This window comes from Microcaecilia unicolor, chromosome 2 (assembly GCF_901765095.1).
Source record: "Microcaecilia unicolor chromosome 2, aMicUni1.1, whole genome shotgun sequence".
In the NCBI taxonomy this organism is placed as follows: Eukaryota; Metazoa; Chordata; class Amphibia; order Gymnophiona; family Siphonopidae; genus Microcaecilia; species Microcaecilia unicolor.
In genome coordinates, this window is record NC_044032.1 from 544,959,428 (window position 1) to 544,981,636 (window position 22,209).

Consider the following 22,209-nt stretch of genomic DNA (forward strand, 5'->3'; position numbering starts at 1 on the left):
TATAAAAAGGAATAATATTGTACAACTGTTTATAAATCAAATAGAAAAGAAGCAGCAACTGAAATAACCCTCATTTCCCCACCACCCTCTACCCTTCCAACCCCAACATCTGACTTATACTACCTCAAGGAACCCTAATCCACCCTGTCAAAATGTCCAGGGGGACAAAATACAAACAGACCAGTAATGCCCTAGTGGGGGAGAAATGTCCCCTATGAAGCACCGTTATGATTTTTTAATCTGTGGATGAATAATCCAATCTGAGGATTCAGTCTAGCTTTCCTGTCTTCCAGAGTCCTTCTCACAATTAAAAAAAAAAAAAAAAATCCTCTCATGATGTGCTGGTAGCAGGAATGCACAGGATCCCCCATGCAAGGTTTGCCAGTTTTGGCTGGCACTTTTGCTCGTTTTTCCAAAAAAAAAAAATAAATAAATAAAAATAAACATTGTCCAAATCAGGGGCCAAGGCCCCCGCATTCCTCTCTCAGGCCCCCTCTACTGTGGTGGCCAGTCAGGTGCCTGATTTTAGGAACCACGTCAAGAAAATTCAATTTGCTGCCGCTGCTGCTGTTTTAAACTAAGGGCATAATTTCTCACGTGGTCCAGCTTCACAGCAACACTAGCAATTACCTTTGTGGCCCCCCACACACCGGCTCCTGCATCCCTGTGACTCAGAACGTCACTCACAACCACTGTGCTTCCTGAGCTATAAGCAACCTCGAGTGATCCACGAACAGCCCTGCCCCCACAGCACGATCGGACGCACGCACAACACTACTCACGAGGCATGCGCAGCTGTTAATTACGAAGGAAGCCTCTCCTGTGCGGTGCTGCCTGCCAGCGCTGTGAGTTGAGACCGCTTGAACAAGAAGCAGGACTGCCCTGCCGCAAGACCTGCAATTCCGCAAATCTTCTTTAGATCGCCAACGGCAGCAGCGTTTCACTTAGGCTGTCTCTGGCCAATCTGCGTTTCTTCTGCAAGATCCTGCCCACCGAAAAGAAGGGTGGGAACTGGAAGAGGAAAGGCCCCGTGGGTCAGCTGGAGACAGCCTGAGTGAAACGCTGCCACCATCGTCAGCAATGAATCTAAGGCAGGTTTGGAGGGCAGAGGCTCGGATGGGGTAAGAGATGACTGGACCAGGGTAGGGGGTAGCAGAGTAAAGTAAAATGAAGGAATAGTGAGGAGGGAAAGAGAAGATCTTCAAAATGAGGGTCAGGGATGGAGGAGATTGATGAGATAAGGTGCAGGAGAGACAGATATACCTTCTGGATTCTTGGAGAGGTGGGCAGGAAGAAGAGAAGAGAGACAGCGAGCTGCTGAACCTAAGAGAGAGGGACACATGCTGGCCCTGAGGTTGGGGGAGGGGTACAAGAGGGAAGGAAGAGAGAGTGAGAGATGCTGACCCCAGGGGTAGTAAAAGAAGAAAGAAAGAAACATGTGGCCCAGGGGCGGGGAAGAAGATAGAGACAGATATGCTGGCACTGGAAGGGGGCAGTAGTGTGGGAGAATATGGAAAAAGCAAGAGGAGAAGCTGACTATGAGGAGGGATAAGAGACATGTTTGATGTGGGGGGGGGGGGACATAGAGACACAGAGGAGGGTGATGGCCATGTGAAGGGGACAGAGACACAGAAGAGCAATGCTGGACAACACAAGAATAAGAACAGAGTGGAGATGCTGAACATGGTGTAAGGATGGGGCAAAGAGACAGGGGAGATACTGGACAGGGCAGATAGGAACGCAGAGAGAAGATGGATGGTGAACATGGAGAAAGAAATGTCAAAATGGACAAGAAGACCGTGGTAAGAGAGTTAAAATTTAAAAAAGCAGAAACCAGTGGCTCAGACAACACAAATAGAAAAATAAAACGACAGATAACAAAGGTAGAACAAATAATTCTATTTTCTATTTATTTATTAGAATATGTTAGTTTTTGGAATGTATATCTGCCATATCTGGTGTAAGACATTGCTGGGACCTCGGAAAGAAAATACTCACTTATTGGCCTGAAATCTCCAGCATAGCAGTGACAAATCTTCAGCTTTGTCATGGGCTACCCTTGGCATCTCTGCTCCCCCTCCATCGGCAGCAGGAGAGCCATTAATAAGATGTCATCTCCTGCTCCTGCAAGACCAGTTTCATAATAGAAACTGCAAAATCTCACAGCTCTTATCGTAAGACTAGTTCTGTGCCTTTTTATTTTTATTTCTCCTGTGTTGTTCTGCTTATAGAGAATGTGATTTCTCAGTGTTTCCTGTTCTAATTTTTGGTCTTTTATTCTGTAATTGGTGAGGGTTAATCTGTGTTCTGCATATGACCAAGGGGAGAGATTTGCTGGTATATAGTTTGTGTTGGGATCCATAAGAGTCTGACTTGTTTGGTTTTTCCAATAGGAAGCATATTGATGTTCTATATTTTTACTGCTGCCTTTGTAAAGGTACAGTTATTAGTATTTGTGTGTTTTAGAATTGGTACTGTTTAGTTTGCTACATGGGCTCTGAGAAGCATCTTTGCAGAATTTACTGTTGTTCCATAAAGTATGTGGCACTGAAGAGTTTTTGTGTTGCTATTATTGAGGTGGTGCCAGAATTTCTGGTGAGTGATGGGTAGCGGAAGCATTGACAGGGTCAAAACTGCTGCTTTGTGCATGTGACTTCTGCTGCACATGATGTCATTATATTATGCTTCCACTACCCACTTCTTAGGAGGTAAGTATCTTCTGTGTTTATCACAAAATTTATGGAAGTTGATTATGATTTTAGCTTCCAAGAGAGACAAAGTTCCTGACAGTGTTCCCAAGAAAACATCTAGTCACCCAGTCTGCCCAGTTATGTTGTCCACACTGCTATGGACACTTCTCAGCTGCTATCACAGTGAGACCATTTCAAAGAATTTCCCTATTTTATATTTGTTATAAAGCAAAGTAGAGGGATATGTCCCACTGCAGTAATTATTTATGATCTGTGTTGAGAAGGTGACCAGACTCAGGTCTACTATAATGGCAAAGTTTAAGTTATGGGATAATGCAGCTTTATTTTAAAATGTCAATTTCCAAAGTTTCCATGTGTGTATGTGGTTTATGTTGATTGATGTAGGACAGATTGTTTACTTAGAAATCCGTTATCAAGTGCACTCTAAGGCATTATTTAGGAGTATACCAAGCACTACTCACACTTATATGCCTAGTGCCCCCTCAAGTTAACTCTGCCCCCCCCAAAATGTCAATTCTGCATACGCCCCTGGTCCAAATCATTAACAGTAGCCTTCAAAGGAGGCATCTACTATAATAAAACGCATCCTGAACGTTCTGAGGACAAAGGTTTCTGAACTCACAGCACAAGGGTTCGTAGGTTCATGGTGGTGAAGCCATCCCACTATGACTCAGAGCCCCGCCCTCACGTCAAACGTCATGACGTGAGTTCAGAACCTTAGCAAAAAGAACCTTCAGGGAGCGTTTAAAAATAAAAAAAAAGTCAAGGAAAAACAAAAAACAAACAAGCAGGGGGAGCATACTCCTCCCCCAGGATGTGCAACACCCACCCCCCCGCACCGCACACTCCCCACAAAGCCACACACAGACACGACAAACCGCAAAAAAAAAGAAAAAAAAAACCCAGCCAACACATGCTGCAGGTGCAACAAACACACCCGCGCCCCCCCCCCCCAGGCCACCCACGAAAATCCAGCAAAAAACAAAAAACCACGCAACACAATCCACATGAAGGAACCCCAACCCTTACCCACCCACCAATGTGTACCTTTGCCGCCGGTACCGGGGAACCCGAAACCCCACAAGAACACATCCAGCGTGATCTGCAGGCAGGGCTTATGTGCGTCTGACGTCATGCACGTGCATGACGTAAGACACACATAACCCCGCCCTGCACAGCCTACATGCAGAACATCAAGCGGCACTCAGCAGAGCCCACGACGAAGGACTTCTGCTGGCGGGATTTTGGGTACCCCGCCAGCAAAACTAAGACACGGTAGGCTGGAATGGCGGCGGGAGGGGGGGGGAGCAACGCGCGGTGGCGGCGGTGGGTGCATCACGCGGAGGAAGCGGAGACGGAACACAACAAACAACCCCAGAAAGCAGCCTCCGCTTCCTTCGAAATTCAACACAATACAATCCCCCACCCAAAATGAAAGAAAAAACACACACACACACACTCACAACAGGCACCGCTCCATGAAACCCCAGCACCCACCCCCCACACACAATCAATCACTCATCTGGCAGCGGTCCCAGAACCCACCACCCAAAAAACAAAACAAAACACTTACTCTCAATTGGCCACAACTCCTCAACGCAAACCCCCCCCCCCCAACAGACACACACACACACTCACTCACTCTGTAATCTGGCAGCACTTCCTCAAATCACTGCCCCCCACACACACACACACTCATACTCTCATTTTGCAACAGTTCCTGAACACCCCCCCCCCCCTCAAACACAAACACACACACACACACACTCACTCTCTCATCTGGCAGCGCTTCCTGAACCCCACCACACACACACTCTCTCATGTGGAAATGCACAATAAACACACCCTCACACACACACTCATCAACTGCCAGTGCTTCCATAACCAACCCCTCTTCTTCCCTGCTGAAACCCCAAACACACACACCCCGACACCCCTACAACACACACACACACACACTCTCTCTAACTACGGCAGCGCTTCCTGAACCCCCCTCCCCCCCCAAACCACTCTCTCACATCTGGCAGCACATCCTAAAACCCCGTACACACACACACTCTGTCACTCATCTGGCAGCGCTTCCTGAAACCCCTGCCCCACCCACACACACTCACTTAATAATCTGGCAGCCGTCCCTAAACCCCCCCCACACACACACACACTCACTATCATTTGGCCCTGCTACCTCAAACCTCCCCCCCCCCCAAACACACACACTCACTCTCTCTTCTGCAAGTGCTTCATGAACCCACGCCACAAACACACACACACACTCATCTGACAGTCACACAATCACTCACACACTCACTTGGTTTCATACACTCAGTCTCACAGAGCATCTCAGTATCACACACACACAGTCTCACAGAGCATCTCAGTATCACACACACTCTCTCTCACGCACACACTGAAACTGTGTAAAACACACTCACAATTACACTGTGTCTCACATACGCACTTGCACACACTCTCATTCTCACACATACACTCACACCCACACTCTCTCTCTCTCTTACACACACACTCGCACTTTCACTCTCTCTCACACACAGTCTCCCAAACATACACACTCCGAGGACAACCTTGCTAGCGCCCATTTCATATGTGCCAGAAACGGGCCTTTTTTACTAGTTATTCCATAAAAAACGCTCAGAAAACTACTAATATCCATTTTCCATTCTTTTGGAGAGGGTGCCCTTCCACAGATGTGACACTTTCTGGGGATGTGGATTGCAGAGGATCCTGAGTTGTTGATGCTGGACTCGAGCCTTCCATTTCGATCTGGTTTTGGTACAGCCTTCTCAAAGATTTGGTTGCCTGTGTGTTTACATCATCTGGGAAGATAATTGGATACTCTTTCAAACACGGGTACAGAAAACAACCAACACTGTATAGTGGATGTACAGGAAAAAATTAAATGTTGGAAATGCTCATTGATGCCTTAAATTCTTGAGCAACTGGAACACGATGGAAGAACGTTGAAGATGGTAGGAGTCTGATCAGCAGACAACACTCTTGTTACTACATCAAAGCCAGAAAAGACCCAAATGATGTCACTTAAAAGTGCTGCATTTAAATCCAAAAGCAGCTTCTGTAGTTATTTTACCATTGAATTCAGTTACCATTTGTCTAATATGTGTTAAGTTTTTACATACTGATACTAGCATTTTATAAATGCTGTTCCACCTAGCTGGAACAGCCTGTTTAAGGTTAGTTTCAAGCTTTTAGAGAATGATATGGGAACAGTTTCTCCCCATTCCTGTGGTTAATAGGGGTAAACTAAATGCAATTATTTAAATCAGGGGTGAACAACCACAATCCAGTTGGGTTATTTCAATAATATGCATGAAGTGAATTTGCATAAACCATGCAAATAAATGTCTTTACATATTCATTGTGGAAATCAACCCGACTGGATTGTAGCCCTTAATGACCATGGTTACCCACCCCTGATTTAGATACCGAGACATGATAATATGCAGGGATATAAAAGGGGTAGAGCACCCCATGATGAAGTCTGCAATAGCTGCACAGTATGGGATACTTTCTGGATGTGGCAATAGGTAATAGTTTATATATACAGTATGATAGATAAAATGAGTGAATGAGATAAGTGGGGGAGGGAGGAATTTTGAAATAGCACATATGGCCGTGAAGCCTATGCATATCATTTCTTCCCTGATTCCCCTCCATCATATTAGCAAGTGAGTAAATGGTTGTTCACAATGCATGTTTACTTCTGGTTGGAGGGAGGGGAGAGAACTTAGCAGTTGACTATACACAAGTGAATAACTTAAAAAAAAATTAAAAAAAGGTTTTTAACAATTCCTTTCCCAACAAAACTATGAGGGTCAGTTTTGAAAGCATTTAGAAACTCTTACTGGGATCCAGGATCCTGAATTAATTCTTTTGAACATTTACTAGTACTATGTTCCTAAATTTAGCCACCTAATTTCATGATCCTGAAAAGTAAACAACTACAAGGTCAGAGCTAGAGCAGGGGAAACAAGTTAGGTGTTTAGAACTGAATTACACTAACAGGCAGCTAACTTAGGATCCTCAATCCAGACCAGCGGTTCTCAACTGTTGTGCACTGATCACCTGGGAGGTGTTTTACGGGGCCATTTCACAAGCAGCTTTTTTGGGGGGTTTTTCTGTTCATAATGTAGTAACATCTCTCCCTTCCCTTGTCTCCTCTCTTGCCACTGTGGATCCAGCACCTGCCCCCACAAGTCTAGCACCTCTTCCTTGACCTCCCTCACTGCCCTCTGTCTACCAAACCAGAGTTCTTCGCTGGAGCTGGCAGCAGTAACACGCTGCCTGGGCTGACCCGGATCCTTCCTTCTGCAGCATCCTACCCTCAATGCTGTAGCAAAAAACTGAGGTTTGGTGGACCGGAACACTGAGGTAGCATGAGGTACTGGACCCATGGGGGGGGGGGGGGGGGAAGAGAGAGAGAGAGAGAGATGCTGCTATGTGTGGGGGAGGGGGACAAAAGAGATGAAAGATCTTGGCTGAGGGGACAGAGAAGGATGTTTTTTGGGGGGAAGGAGATGTGTTATTTAATTGAAACCATCTAAGCTGGTTCCATTAACTAAGACAGTTCATGGGGCAGTTCCATTAACTAAGACAGATCATGGGGCAGTTCCTTTCTTGATAAGGGTTGAAGGAGTGTGATCCATGGAGGTAGATACTGAAAGGGTGATGTATCGAAATGTTTTAGGGATGGAGTTGGATAGATTGCAGCCTTTGAGTGATATGTTTTCGGAACATTTTCAGAAGGCTCCCTATTGCAGCAGGAATCAAGATAGGGAGGTTCTTTGGCAGTTAAGAAAGGATAGGGTTGGTCTGACAGAAAGAGATTTGAAAGGAGATGGCAGAGGTCTAAAGAGACTACGGATAAATTAGAATTGGAATGTATAGTGTTATTATAGGCCCAGATGAAGGCCACAAAAATTAGTTATGTTAATTCTTTGTTGGAGCACACACCTAATGTCTACTTGTAAACTATATGAGTATAATTTAAAAAAAAAAATTTTAATTATACTCATATAGTTTACAAGTAGACATTAATATAACATACTTTACTACTTGCATGTTGTAATATTTATTTCCCCTCATACAAAGGAATAAGGCTCAGGATGATTTAATGACTAACTGTGAACACTTGTGGAGGTGAATCTTTCACTGGTGGATTCCTTTCACAACTTGAATATTAATAACTTCAAATACTGCCTTGTGCACTGATCTATTTTTGTCTGGGCAAATTGTGTAACTAAGCAGTGTGTATTATGTAAATTTGTAATACTGTTTATTATGTGTGCTACTGAATTTTGGTTACCACATTTTTAGTTATTGGAGGGCAGCATCATTAACGTTTGTCCTTGGACTATATTTCTATTAATTTTAGTATGTTTGTTGATATTAGTGCTCAGTATATTACCCATTTGTATAATCTATCTTATTCCTTTTTTATATCAGGTTGTTTTACCTGATATAGAGCAATAACTTATGTATGGAATTGCTATTCTATTATACCACTGTCATACAAGCAGAGTTGAAAATCAAAGAACCAAATGTAATAGAAAGATTTTAAAGATTGCTTTTCAACTCTGCTTTGGCTGACAGTACACTCTGAAGTTTCTGGGTTTGACCAAAGGTAACTTTTTCTTGTTCTTCCCTGTTCATGCAAAAAACAAGTTGGAATGTGGAAAATAAGGCATGGCTCTAATTAATTTGGTATGTGCAGAGGGAGGTGGAGCATGTTTCGAGTTCAGGCTGGCCACCTGGACAGAAAAGCATGTGACCACAATTCTCACGCACAGTTTGTAATTTTCCTTAGCTCTGAAATTGAGTTTTAAACCTAATAAAAAGGGGGCCTCTTATAGCAAAAATCAGAAGCTCACCTACGAGCAGACATGCTGCATACAAGACTGCCTGATCATGAGACTCCTGGCTTCACTGAACAAGGGCTTCCCAGCTGATGAGAAAGGCCTGGATGTGGTAACGCATGACCAGTGATGTATGTAGATTATGATGTATGTATATTATGATTGTTTATTATAGCTTCTTGCCTGGTCAAGAGACTCCTGGCTTCGCTGATAAGGAAGCCTGGATGTAGTGATGCATGACCAGCAATGTAATGATTGTTTCTCTTCAACCATCTTAAGTACTAAACAATACCATTATATACGATCTATACAAAAAACAAACTTTTATCACCTGACTGCTTAACCTCTTTGCTTGTAATGATCAAGCACTACCACTTTAAACCTTATGTCGAATAGGGTCTCTCTATAGCCGATGACCTAATGTATGATACAACCCAATTTATTACTCAGGAACCTTCTTGCAATACCATAATGTATTCTTTTTTACCATGTATGTACGCACATGGATATACCATGATCTGTTCCATATATATTATGTTCCATGTATGTTACCATGAATGTATGCACATTAATGCAATACCATCTGTAATCATGTTAACCAGAAATGGCAACCGCCATTACGGCAAATGTAAGCCACATTGAGCCTGCAAATTGGTGGGAAAATGTGGGATACAAATGCTACAAATAAATTATAGCGTAATCATTGTGTATATTTCTTAATCAGTGTGTATCTTAGACAATAATGACTTACACACTCTCCGTTTGAAGTGAACCTTTAATAAAAGTCTCATTTACCTAATACGAATCCAAAAGAATCCACAGTAATTGTTGAGTAGTATGTGTTAGTGAGGCAGGCTGTAAAACCAGAGCAGAACACCATATGAGAAAAGGCTAAAGAGGTTAGCACTCTTCAGTTTGGAAAAGAAATGGCTGAGGGGGAAATATGATTGAGATCTATAAAATCCTATCGAAGACACTGAAACAGTCAATGAAATTACATGGAAATACTTTTAAAACAAATAGAAGTTGGAGAAATAGGTTTGATCTATTTCTTCCTTCCTTTTCCTATTTATTTTTAATATGATGTGTGTTTCTGTTTCGTGTATAAGCCGATAGGGATTTAAAATATTAAAATATTTTTGAATAAACAAATAGATGGAAACATTTTTTCACTAAATGAATAGTTAAGCTCTAGAACGCTTTTGCTGGAGGATGTAGTAACAGTAGTTAGCGTATATGGGTTTTAAAAAGGTTTGGACAAGTTCCTGGAAGAGAAGTCTATAGCTTGCTATTGAGACAGACATGGGAAGCAACTACTTGCCCTTTGATTGGTAGCATGGAGTGTTGACATGATTTGGGTTTCTGCCAGGTACTTGTGACCTAGGTTGGCAACTGCTGAAAGGATACTGGGCTAGATGGACCATTGGTCTGACCCAGTACGGCTATAATGTTCTTTCGAATCCAGGCTGAAGTGCTAAAGAAAGTATTCAAATAAGGCATGCTTGTACTGACATGTTGGCAAGGTATTGGCTTCTTGACTTTAGTTTCTGCTGGCATCACTGCCAAAGTATGCTCAGTATATTTGATCTGCAATTTTCAATAGAGAACAGACATTGCTAGCCCAGAATTGCAGAAAAAAAATGGCGGTTCATGTATATTTTTAAAAGGCCGATTATGTATTCTACACCTCTGAGCCAGCCAAACTCCAAATGCCTCTGAAATTAACTGAGTTAATACCATGGATTAGTGGTAGCCATTTAAGTCCAGCAAGGCTAGAGGAAAAGTCCATAGTCTGTTATTAAGATGGACATGAGGGAAGCAACTGCTTGTCCTAGGACTGGCAAAATGGAATGTTGCTACTAATTGGGTTTCTGCCAAGTACTTGTGACCTGGATTGGCCATTGCTGGAAGCAAAATACTGGGCTAGATGGACCATTGGTCTGACCCAACATGGCTATTCATATATTCTTAAGGCTACAAGATCTTAGAAAGCCGGATGTTTAGGTAACCACCTCACTAATACTGGTGACTAGGGAGTACAGGACCTGGGAGTAGAAGAATGGGAACTTGAGATGATAGAATTTTAGGGGTCCTCTTACTAAAGGGTTGATGCACGGCAAGCCTATTGCCGTACGCCAATGCAGAACTACCACAGGAGCCCGGTGGTAGTTCCCACCCCCAGGGCACGCCATTTCCTGTGCTACAAAAATATTTTCTATTTTTGTACCACCGGTGCTTACCCGGTGGTAATCGGGCAGCGCCGCTCGCTGCCTGGCTACTGCCGGGTTACACAACAGCCCTTACCACCACCTCAATGAGTGGCGGTAAGTGCACCCCCCCAAATAAGTATGTAAGTACTGCCATACTGGGACAGACCGAAGGTCCATCAAGCCCAGCATCCTGTTTCCAACAGTGGCCAATCCAGGTCACAAGCAACTGGCAAGATTGCAAAACAGTACAATACATTTTATGCTGCTTATTCTAGAAATAAGTAGTGGATGTTCCCCAAGTCCATTTTAATAATGGCTTATGGACTTTTATTTTAGGAAGCTATCCAAACCTTTTTTAAACTCCACTAAGCTAAATGCTTTTACTACATTCTCTGACAATGAACTCCAGAGTTTATCACACATTGAGTGAATAAATATTTTCTCCAATTCGTTTTAAATTTACTACTTTGTAGCTTCATTGCATGCCCCCCTAGTCCTAATATTTTTGGAAAGAGGAAATAAGCAATTCACATCTACCCGTTCCATTCCACCCATTATTTTATAGACCTTTATCATATTTTCCCTCATCCGTCTTTTCTCCAAGCTGAAGAGCCCTAGCCACTTCAGCCTTTCCTCATAGGGAAGTTGTCCCATCCCCTTTATCATTTTCATCGCCCTTCTCTTCATATCTTTTTTGAGATGCGGTGACCGGGACTGACACAATAGTCGAGGTGCGGTTGCACCATAGAGCGATACAAAGGCATTATAATGTCCTCATTTTTGTTTTCCATTCCTTTCCTAATAATGGAAACATTCTATTTGCTTTTCTAGCTGCAACCGAACACTGTGCAGAGGGTTTCAATGTATCATCAATGATGACACCTAGATCCCTTTCCTGGTTGGTGACTCCTAATGTGGAACCTTGCATCACACATATAGTTCGGGATTCTCTTTCCCACATGCATCACTTTTCACATTATGCATCAGATGCCATTTGGATGCCCAGTCTCCCAGTCTCGTAAATTCCTCTAGTAATCTCTTGCGATTTAACAACTCTGAATAACTTTCTGTCATCAGCAAATTTAATTACCTCACTAGTTACTCACATCTCTAGTTCATTTATAAATATGTTAAAAAGCAGCAGTCCCAGCACAGACCCCTGGGGAACCCCACTATATACCCTTCTCCATTGAGAATACCGACCATTTAACCCTACTCTGTTTTCTACCTTTTACCCAGATTTTAATCCACCATAGTACACTAGCTCCTATCCCATGACTCTCTAATTTCCTCTGGAGTCTTTCATGAGGTACTTTGCCAAATGGCTTTTGAAAATCCAGATATACAATATTGACCGTGCAGATAAACAATCAACCGGCCTACCTTTATCAACTGTTTGTTCACCCCTTCAAAGAAATTTAATAGATTGGTGGTTCACTTACTCCATGACCATGTCTTTTCCAGAAAAAAAAAAAAAAAAAAAAAAGACAGCCCACTGTGGTAAAAGGACCCCTCAATGAGGAAACAAATTGACATGAATTAAAAAAAAAAAAAAAAAAAAAAAGGAGAAAACATCCAACATCAAGCTTCTATGGCAAAGAGCTGGGGTATATCTTTACAGTGTGAACAGAAAAAGAAGGGCAGACAGGCTAGACCTGACTATTTTTTGTTGTTGTTGTTGTCAAGGTGTACTACGTAAGTTCAATATCAGTCTTATTCATTGACAGTCCCAATCCTGACTTTCCAAGTATCAAAATTCTATTTTCATAATTCAACCAACCCTCTTGAATACATAACATAGTATATGATGGCAGATGAAGACCTGGATGGTCCACCTAGTCTACCCAATAAGGCAGCCAGAGCCATACTTGTCATTCTGTGGAGGTTATACTCCATCATCAACTACTGACAACAAATAAGGCAGTCACATAATCATGGAAGAGCAGTTGGTTGCAGAATAGTCACATTCATCGTCAATACTCGATTAAACCATCCAACAGAATTACAAACTGATATTTCACTATCAACCTTAAAGTGTCTCCCCCCCTGAGATTCACGCAAATGAATACAACACAAAAAAGCACACACTTGTTCTTGATCTGTCCTGCTACACTTGGGTCACAGACACAGACGTCTGCCTGTATTAATACCATTTTAAATCACTGGAGTTGCCAAAGCCAACTCCAGCCCATCCAGATCAGTCTTTCCATAATTTGGAGAGAGAGAGAAAACATAAAAGCTTGTCCTAATTTGGGGGTGGGGGGGAGAGGGGAGGGGAGAGGAGAGAGAGAGAGAACATAAAAGCTTTCAGGACAAAGACCGTAAAAGTCTGCCCATTACTGGGCTTACTTCCCTACTACTTGAATTGCCATCCGAACACCAACAAGTTTTGTTTTGATTGCCCAATCTGTCCTGGAGGACCCACAGCCAGCCAAGGTTTTCATTACATCCTCGATGAATATGCTTGAGATACATTTTGAAGTGATGGAAGCAGTGTGTGCAAATTTCTCTTTCACTGTGGATATCCTGAAAACCTGACTAGATTTTTTTTTTTTGGGGGGGGGGGGGGGGTCCTCAAGGCAGGTTTGAGAACCACTGCAAAGGTATATTCAAGACGGTTTTATTAACCTCTTTTATGAAGAGAATAAATACAATCAATAAGGTAAGCTTGAAGATGTTATATTGAATCCTAGTAATAGGATTAACGTGATACATTTAACAGCACTGTAAAACAATCATATCAGAAATATGATAGATGTCAGCACAATACAAATGATGCCATAACAGGGAACATGGAGGAACATATATATAATATAGATAATAATGTCAGCACAATACAAATGGAACACCTTATTAGGCATGAATTAGAACATTAAAAAAATAATTGAATCCTCAGTGCTGAAAAAACTACATGATGTTGGATTACGGATCATAATCCTCCACCATCGTTAATCCTAACTCTCTTTGGAAAAACTATATGTGAAGTTAATTCATTTTTTATTTTTTATTTAGGCATTATTCTTTACAATCATCAACGTTTACACAGCAAATATTATCAGTTTTAAAATCAGGCAATGTAGCACTACACCAGCTTCATTAAGTCTAATATTTTGGATACCGAAATTTTACACACTCTTTATCACGCCTAGGTAAATTCACAATTAGACTGCTCTAATGTGATTAGACTGCTGTAATATGTATCTCAATTTTTAACAGATTGCAATCTTTACAAAATACAGCTGCATGTTTTCATTACAGAGCTCAATATGAGATCACATTACTCTTGATCCACGTTTGGAAAAGATGATATGTATCAAATCTGAAATAAACCATAAATCATTACGTCCCTATTTCTGTGTTTACACTGTCCTATTCAATTTAGGGTCTAATTTAAGATATTGATTTTGACTTTAAGCTCTACATAAGGGTATTCCAGACTACCTATCAGTTTTAACAATATCTTACGTCCCTCCCAGTTTACTACACTCACTTAGTGACCATAGGATAGTGTTTTCTTACCCCTCACAAGCCCACTGGGAATCCACATGTAATACAGCATTTCTTCCATAGCTCCTAGCCTATGGAATAATTTACTTTTATGTATTCAATCGGAGCTGTCCTATAAGCAGTTTAAAACTGGATTTAAAACATATTTACTATTGCATTTAGTACTCCTAACGCTGTTTTACTGAGAGAAACATTAACCATGATAACCCCTAAACAGTTTTGGATTGAATGCATCCTTTGCTCTTGAATGGCTGCATCTTTTCTATATTGTTAAGGATTTCTTTTCTGCAGTTTATATTTATTTTAATGGTAAATCACCTTGACTTGGCTGTTCCCAAATTAGGCAATATTACAATTTTTTAAATAAACAGATGATGCCAACGTTGTTTGGACAATACAAACAAACATCCTAATAGGTAGCTGAGAGAACAAGGGCAGTTCAGACATATAGACAGGGTAAGATGGGTAGTATAAAGCCACTGGGATAAAGAGATGGTGGCTAGAGTGAAGGCAAATTATATGTACAGTTGAATTGTTGGTGGGGACCACTGTTTTTTCCAGCATCTAAATGAGTAAACTGAGCCTACGATTTTGTTTTCAATGTATTCTTTGGAAGCTTACACATAGCATAGGTACCAGAAATGTGTTGCCAGGCTATCCTCCCAAGAGGATATGGCTGCATATTTCCTTTGTATAACTCCAAGGTACAGTGGGATTATGTTTAGGTGAAAGGCATTATACAAACCTAAATGAGTACTATGCTGCTACTATTCAACATGTTTTATTTAAAAAGTTGTTCCCTAACATACATGACTTCATTAATAAAACACCTCACTATTAACTTCTGAAAACAGTTGATTTAAGTTCAGAATCAACTGTCATTTTCAATGCTATTTTCCATCTATGCAGGCTGGAATACTGCTGCCAGATAATAAAATGCTCACCACATTGCAGAGTTTTAATACCCTGGATTCCACTAATGTTGAAAAAGCTTTTAATGTTTAAAAAAAAGGCATGGTTGCTGCAAAACTAGAACCAACTGTATTTTTAACAGTTATGTAACAGGGGTGACTCCCAAGAGCCCCTAAATAGTATTTTATTAAAACAAAAAGCCTCACCAAGTAGAGTGAAGTTGGTAAAAGCTTCTTAAAACTGATAGCCCTTTACAGATTACTGAAGACACCAGTAAACATGCACATACTCACAAGATCTTCTATGACTTCTTTAATTGCTGCTACTGTTAAAATAAATAAAAGAGGCACCAATGTTGTGTAACGACCAGTGGGTGACACATCTGGAATTTGCTGTTACAAAAAAAAAAAGAAAAGAAAATTGTTTTACATGTATAGCAAACTATCTTACACCACAAAAACAATTACAGTGATCATAGAAACAGAACAGACTAATCTCTCAACCCCCCCCCACCCAAAAAAAAAATACAAAGATGAGCAGGAAATGTTATAAATCAGATGCTAAATAACTAAGCTTGATCACAACAAATTTAGGCTAATCCATCAGAGCTAGAAAGAAGGCCAACATTTACAGTATTAAGTCTTCAGGCAGAAGTTTCATGCAAACTAAGAGAATATAAAGCGAATGCTACATACCTGTAGAAGGTATTCTCCGAGGACAGCAGGCTGATTGTTCTCACTGATGGGTGACGTCCACGGCAGCCCCTCCAATCGGAAACTTCACTAGCAAAGTCCTTTGCTAGTCCTCGCGCGCCCGCGCGCACCGCGCATGCGCGGCCGTCTTCCCGCCCGAAACCGGCTCGAGCCGGCCAGTCCAGTATGTAGCAAGACAATACACTTCAAGGGAAGACACAACTCCAAAGGGGAGGCGGGCGGGTTTGTGAGAACAATCAGCCTGCTGTCCTCGGAGAATACCTTCTACAGGTATGTAGCATTCGCTTTCTCCGAGGACAAGCAGGCTGCTTGTTCTCACTGATGGGGTATCCCTAGCCCCCAGGCTCACTCAAAACAACAACCATGGTCAATTGGGCCTCGCAACGGCGAGGACATAACTGAGATTGACCTAAAAAATTTACCAACTAACTGAGAGTGTAGCCTGGAACAGAACAAACAGGGCCCTCGGGGGTGGAGTTGGATCCTAAAGCCCAAACAGGTTCTGAAGAACTGACTGCCCGAACCGACTGTCGCGTCGGGTATCCTGCTGCAGGCAGTAATGAGATGTGAATGTGTGGACAGATGACCACGTCGCAGCTTTGCAAATTTCTTCAATGGAGGCTGACTTCAAGTGGGCTACCGACGCAGCCATGGCTCGAACATTATGAGACGTGACATGACCCTCAAGAGCCAGCCCCGCCTAGGCGTAAGTGAAGGAAATGCAATCTGCTAGCCAATTGGATATGGTGCGTTTTCCTACAGCCACTCCCCTCCTATTGGGATCAAAAGAAACAAACAATTGGGCGGACTGTCTGTGGGGCTGTGTCCGCTCCAGATAGAAGGCCAATGCTCTCTTGCAGTCCAATGTGTGCAGCTGACGCTCAGCAGGGCAGGAATGAGGACGGGGAAAGAATGTTGGCAAGACAATTGACTGGTTCAGATGGAACTCCGACACGACCTTTGGCAGAAACTTAGGGTGAGTGCGGAGGACTACTCTGTTGTGATGAAATTTGGTGTAAGGGGCCTGGGCTACCAGGGCCTGAAGCTCACTGACTCTACGAGCCGAAGTAACTGCCACCAAGAAAATGACCTTCCAGGTCAAGTACTTTGGATGGCAGGAATTCAGTGGCTCAAAAGGAGGTTTCATCAGCTGGGTGAGAACGACATTGAGATCCCATGACACTGTAGGAGGCTTGACAGGGGGCTTTGACAAAAGCAAACCTCTCATGAAGCGAACAACCAAAGGCTGTCCTGAGATCGGCTTACCTTCCACACGGTAATGGTATGCACTAATCGCACTAAGGTGAACCCTTACGGAGTTGGTCTTGAGACCAGACTCAGACAAGTGCAGAAGGTAATCAAGCAGGGTCTGTGTAGGACAAGAGCGAGGATCTAAGGCCTTGCTGTCACACCAGACGGCAAACCTCCTCCATTGGAAGAAGTAACTCCTCTTAGTGGAATCTTTCCTGGAAGCAAGCAAGATGCGGGAGACACCCTCTGACAGACCCAAAGAGGCAAAGTCTACGCCCTCAACATCCAGGCCGTAAGAGCCAGCGACTGGAGGTTGGGATGCAGAAGCGCCCCTTCGTCCTGTGTGATGAGGGTCGGAAAACACTCCAATCTCCACGGTTCTTCGGAGGACAACTCCAGAAGAAGAGGGAACCAGATCTGACGCGGCCAAAAGGGAGCAATCAGAATCATGGTGCCTCGGTCTTGCTTGAGTTTCAACAAAGTCTTCCCCACCAGAGGGATGGGAGGATAAGCATACAGCAGGCCCTCCCCCCAATCCAGGAGGAAGGCATCCGATGCCAGTCTGCCGTGGGCCTGAAGCCTGGAACAGAACTGAGGGACTTTGTGGTTCACTCGAGATGCGAAGAGATCTACCAAGGGGGTGCCCCACGCTTGGAAGATCTGGCGCACCACTCGGGAGTTGAGCGACCACTCGTGAGGTTGCATAATCCTGCTCAACCTGTCGGCCAGACTGTTGTTTACGCCTGCCAGATATGTGGCTTGGAGCACCATGCCTTGACGGCGAGCCCAGAGCCACATGCTGACGGCTTCCTGACACAGGGGGCGAGATCCGGTGCCCCCCTGCTTGTTGACATAGTACATGGCAATCTGGTTGTCTGTCTGAATTTGGATAATTTGGTGGGACAGCCGATCTCTGAAAGCCTTCAGAGCGTTCCAGATCGCTCGTAACTCCAGAAGATTGATCTGCAGATCGCGTTCCTGGAGGGACCAGCTTCCTTGGGTGTGGAGCCCATCGACATGAGCTCCCCATCCCAGGAGGGACGCATCCGTGGTCAGCACTTTTTGTGGCTGAGGAATTTGGAAGGGACGTCCCAGAGTCAAATTGGAGCAAATCGTCCACCAATACAGGGAGTCGAGAAAACTTGTGGACAGGTGGATCACGTCCTCTAGACCTCCTGCGGCCTGATACCACTGAGAGGCCAGGGTCCATTGAGCAGATCTCATGTGAAGGCGGGCCATGGGAGTCACATGAACTGTGGAGGCCATGTGGCCCAGCAATCTCAACATCTGCCGAGCTGTGATCTGCTGGGACGCTCGCACCCGCGAGACGAGGGACAACAAGTTGTTGGCTCTCGTCTCTGGGAGATAGGCGCGAGCCGTCCGAGAATCCAGCAGAGCTCCTATGAATTCGAGTCTCTGCGCTGGGAGAAGGTGGGACTTTGGATAATTTATCACAAACCCCAGTAGTTCCAGTAGGCGAATAGTCATCCGCATGGACTGCAGGGCTCCTGCCTCTGATGTGTTCTTTACCAGCCAATCGTCGAGATATGGGAACACGTGCACCCCCAGCCTGCGGAGTGCCGCTGCTACCACAGCTAGGCACTTTGTGAACACCCTGGGCGCAGAGGCGAGCCCAAAGGGTAGCACACAGTACTGGAAGTGGCGTGTGCCCACCTGAAATCGCAGATACTGTCTGTGAGCTGGCAGTATCGGGATGTGTGTGTAGGCATCCTTCAAGTCCAGAGAGCATAGCCAATCGTTTTGCTGAATCATGGGGAGAAGGGTGCCCAGGGAAAGCATCCTGAACTTTTCTTTTTCGAGATATTTGTTCAGGGCCCTTAGGTCTAGGATGGGACGCATCCCCCCTGTTTTCTTTTCCACAAGGAAGTACCTGGAATAGAATCCCAGCCCTTCTTGCCCGGATGGCACGGGCTCGACCGCATTGGCGCTGAGAAGGGCGGAGAGTTCCTCTGCAAGTACCTGCTTGTGTTGGAAGCTGTAAGACTGAGCTCCCGGTGGACAATTTGGAGGTTTTGATGTCAAATTGAGGGTGTATCCCTGCCGGACTATTTGCAGAACCCACTGATCGGAGGTTATGAGAGGCCACCTTTGGTGAAAAGCTTTCAACCTCCCTCCGACTGGCAGGTCGCCCGGCACGGACACTTGGATGTCGGCTATGCTCTGCTGGAGCCAGTCAAAAGCTCGCCCCTTGCTTTTGCTGGGGAGCCGCGGGGCCTTGCTGAGTCGCACGCTGCTGACGAGAGCGAGCGCGCTGGGGCTTAGCCTGGGCCGCAGGCTGTCGGGAAGGAGGATTGTACCTACGCTTGCCAGAAGAGTAGGGAACAGTCTTCCTTCCCCCGAAAAAATCGTCTACCTGTAGAGGTAGAGGCTGAAGGCTGCCGGCGGGCGAATTTGTCGAATGCGGTGTCCCGCTGGTGGAGAGACTCTACCACCTGTTCAACTTTTTCGCCAAAAATATTGTCCGCACGGCAAGGCGAGTCCGCAATCCGCTGCTGGAGTCTATTCTCCAGGTCGGCGGCACGCAGCCATGAGAGCCTGCGCATCACCACACCTTGAGCAGCGGCCCTGGACGCAACATCAAAAGTGTCATAAACTCCTCTGGCCAGGAATTTCTGCACGCCTTCAGCTGCCTGACCACCTCCTGAAAAGGCTTGGCTTGCTCGGGGGGAAGAGCATCAACCAAGCCCGCCAACTGCCGCACATTGTTCCGCATGTGTATGCTCGTGTAGAGCTGGTAAGACTGGATCTTGGACACGAGCATAGAGGAATTGTAGGCCTTCCTCCCAAAGGAGTCTAAGGTTCTAGCGTCCTTGCCCGGGGGCGCCGAAGCATGTTCCCTAGAACTCTTAGCCTTCTTTAGGGCCAAATCCACAACTCCAGAGTCATGAGGCAACTGAGTGCGCATCAGCTCTGGGTCCCCATGGATCCGGTACTGGGACTCGATCTTCTTGGGAATGTGGGGATTAGTTAAGGGTTTTGTCCAGTTCGCAAGCAATGTCTTTTTTAGGACATGGTGCAAGGGAACAGTGGACGCTTCCTTAGGTGGAGAAGGATAGTCCAGGAGCTCAAACATTTCAGCCCTGGGCTCGTCCTCCACAACCACCGGGAAGGGGATGGCCGTAGACATCTCCCGGACAAAGGAAGCGAAAGACAGGCTCTCAGGAGGAGAAAGCTGCCTTTCAGGAGAGGGAGTGGGATCAGACGGAAGACCCTCAGACTCCTCGTCAGAGAAATATCTGGGGTCTTCCTCTTCCTCCCACGAGGCCTCACCCTCGGTGTCAGACACAAGTTCCCGAACCTGTGTCTGCAACCTCGCCCTGCTCGACTCAGTGGAACCACGTCCACGACGGGGGCGTCGAGAGGAAGACTCCCTCGCCCGCATCGGCGAAGCTCCCTCCGCCGACGTAGTCGGGGAGCCCTCCTGGGAGGTGGCCGCGGTCGGCACCGCACGCGGTACCGACGTCGGGGACCTCAACCTGGGCGATGGGCCAGCCGGCGCCACGCTCGACGGTACCGGAGGCGCAAGCACCGCCGGTACCGGAGGGGTAGGGCGCAACAGCTCTCCCAGAATCTCCGGGAGAACGGCCCGGAGGCTCTCGTTCAGAGTGGCTGCAGAAAAAGGCTGAGAGGTCGATGCAGGCGTCGACGTCAGAACCTGTTCCGGGCGAGGAGGCTGTTCCGGGCTGTCCAGAGTGGAGCGCATCGACACCTCTTGAACAGAGGGTGAGCGGTCCTCTCGGTGCCGATGCCTGCTGGGTGCCGAATCCCTCGGCGACCCAGAGCTCTCGGTGCCGACACGGGGAGGAGACCGGTGTCGATGCTTCTTCGATTTCTTCCGAAGCATGTCACCGGAGCTCCCCGGCACCGACGAGGAGGACGTAGAATCCATCCGTCGCTTCCTCGGGGCCGAGACCGAAGAGGGTCGATCTCGGGGGGGCTGTACCGCAGGAGCCCTCAGGGTAGGAGGAGACCCACCCGAGGGCTCACCGCCACCAGCAGGGGAATGGACAGCCCTCACCTGCACTCCACTCGATGCACCACCGTCCGACGACATCAGGAGACGAGGTCCCGGTACCACCGACGTCGATGCAGCTGTCCGATGTCTCGGCGCCGATGCAGAGGCCCGATGCCTCGATGCACTCGATGCAAGGGCGGCTGAGGAAGATGGTCTGGACGCTGACGACGTCGATGCACTCGAAGATCCCGGTGCCGATGCCGACGAAGAGCCCGAGAACAACACGTTCCACTGGGCTAGTCTCGCTACCTGAGTCCGCCTTTGAAGCAGGGAACACAGACTGCAGTTCTGAGGGCGGTGCTCAGCCCCCAGACACTGAAGACACGACGAGTGTCGATCAGTGAGCGAGATAACCCGGGCGCACTGGGTGCACTTCTTGAAGCCGCTGGAAGGCTTCGATGTCATGGGCGGAAAAATCACGCCGGCGAAATCAAAAGCCGAAATGGCGAAAATTGAAGCACCAAAATTTAGAGGGAGAAAAATCTCGACCGAGGCCGAAAGAGGCCTACCCCGACGACGAAAGAAAACTTATCGGGGCAAAAAGCTGGAAGTACGGGGAGGATTGACACGAAACCCGGGGAGGGTTTCCGGAGCACTTCCCGCACTAGAAGAAAGCTTTTCCGAAGAAAAAACACGCTCAAAAAAAAACTTTGGACGCGCGAGGTCGACTTTCCGGGGCTCGACACGGCGAAAAAACGACCGTACCGAGTGCGGACAAAAGAAGACTGGCCGGCTCGAGCCGGTTTCGGGCGGGAAGACGGCCGCGCATGCGCGGTGCGCGCGGGCGCGCGAGGACTAGCAAAGGACTTTGCTAGTGAAGTTTCCGATTGGAGGGGCTGCCGTGGACGTCACCCATCAGTGAGAACAAGCAGCCTGCTTGTCCTCGGAGAAAGCTTACTTATTGTGTAATATAAACAGTCCTTCATAATTCCCTTGGAGAATCATTTAAGTGTACCCAAAAAAAAGTTGTGGTTTCAT

The 22,209-nt window shown here is 45.6% G+C and overlaps 1 protein-coding gene across 1 annotated transcript in view; it reads right to left on the reverse strand.

Annotated features, from left to right (window-relative positions):
- The window catches only part of ATP8A1 (ATPase phospholipid transporting 8A1), a 649,985-nt gene that overhangs the window by 554,272 nt on the left and 73,504 nt on the right, over positions 1–22,209 (reverse strand). Inside the window, 1 exon segment of the mRNA XM_030191344.1 lies at positions 15,525–15,623. Within this exon segment, the coding sequence (XP_030047204.1) occupies positions 15,525–15,623 (99 nt within the window).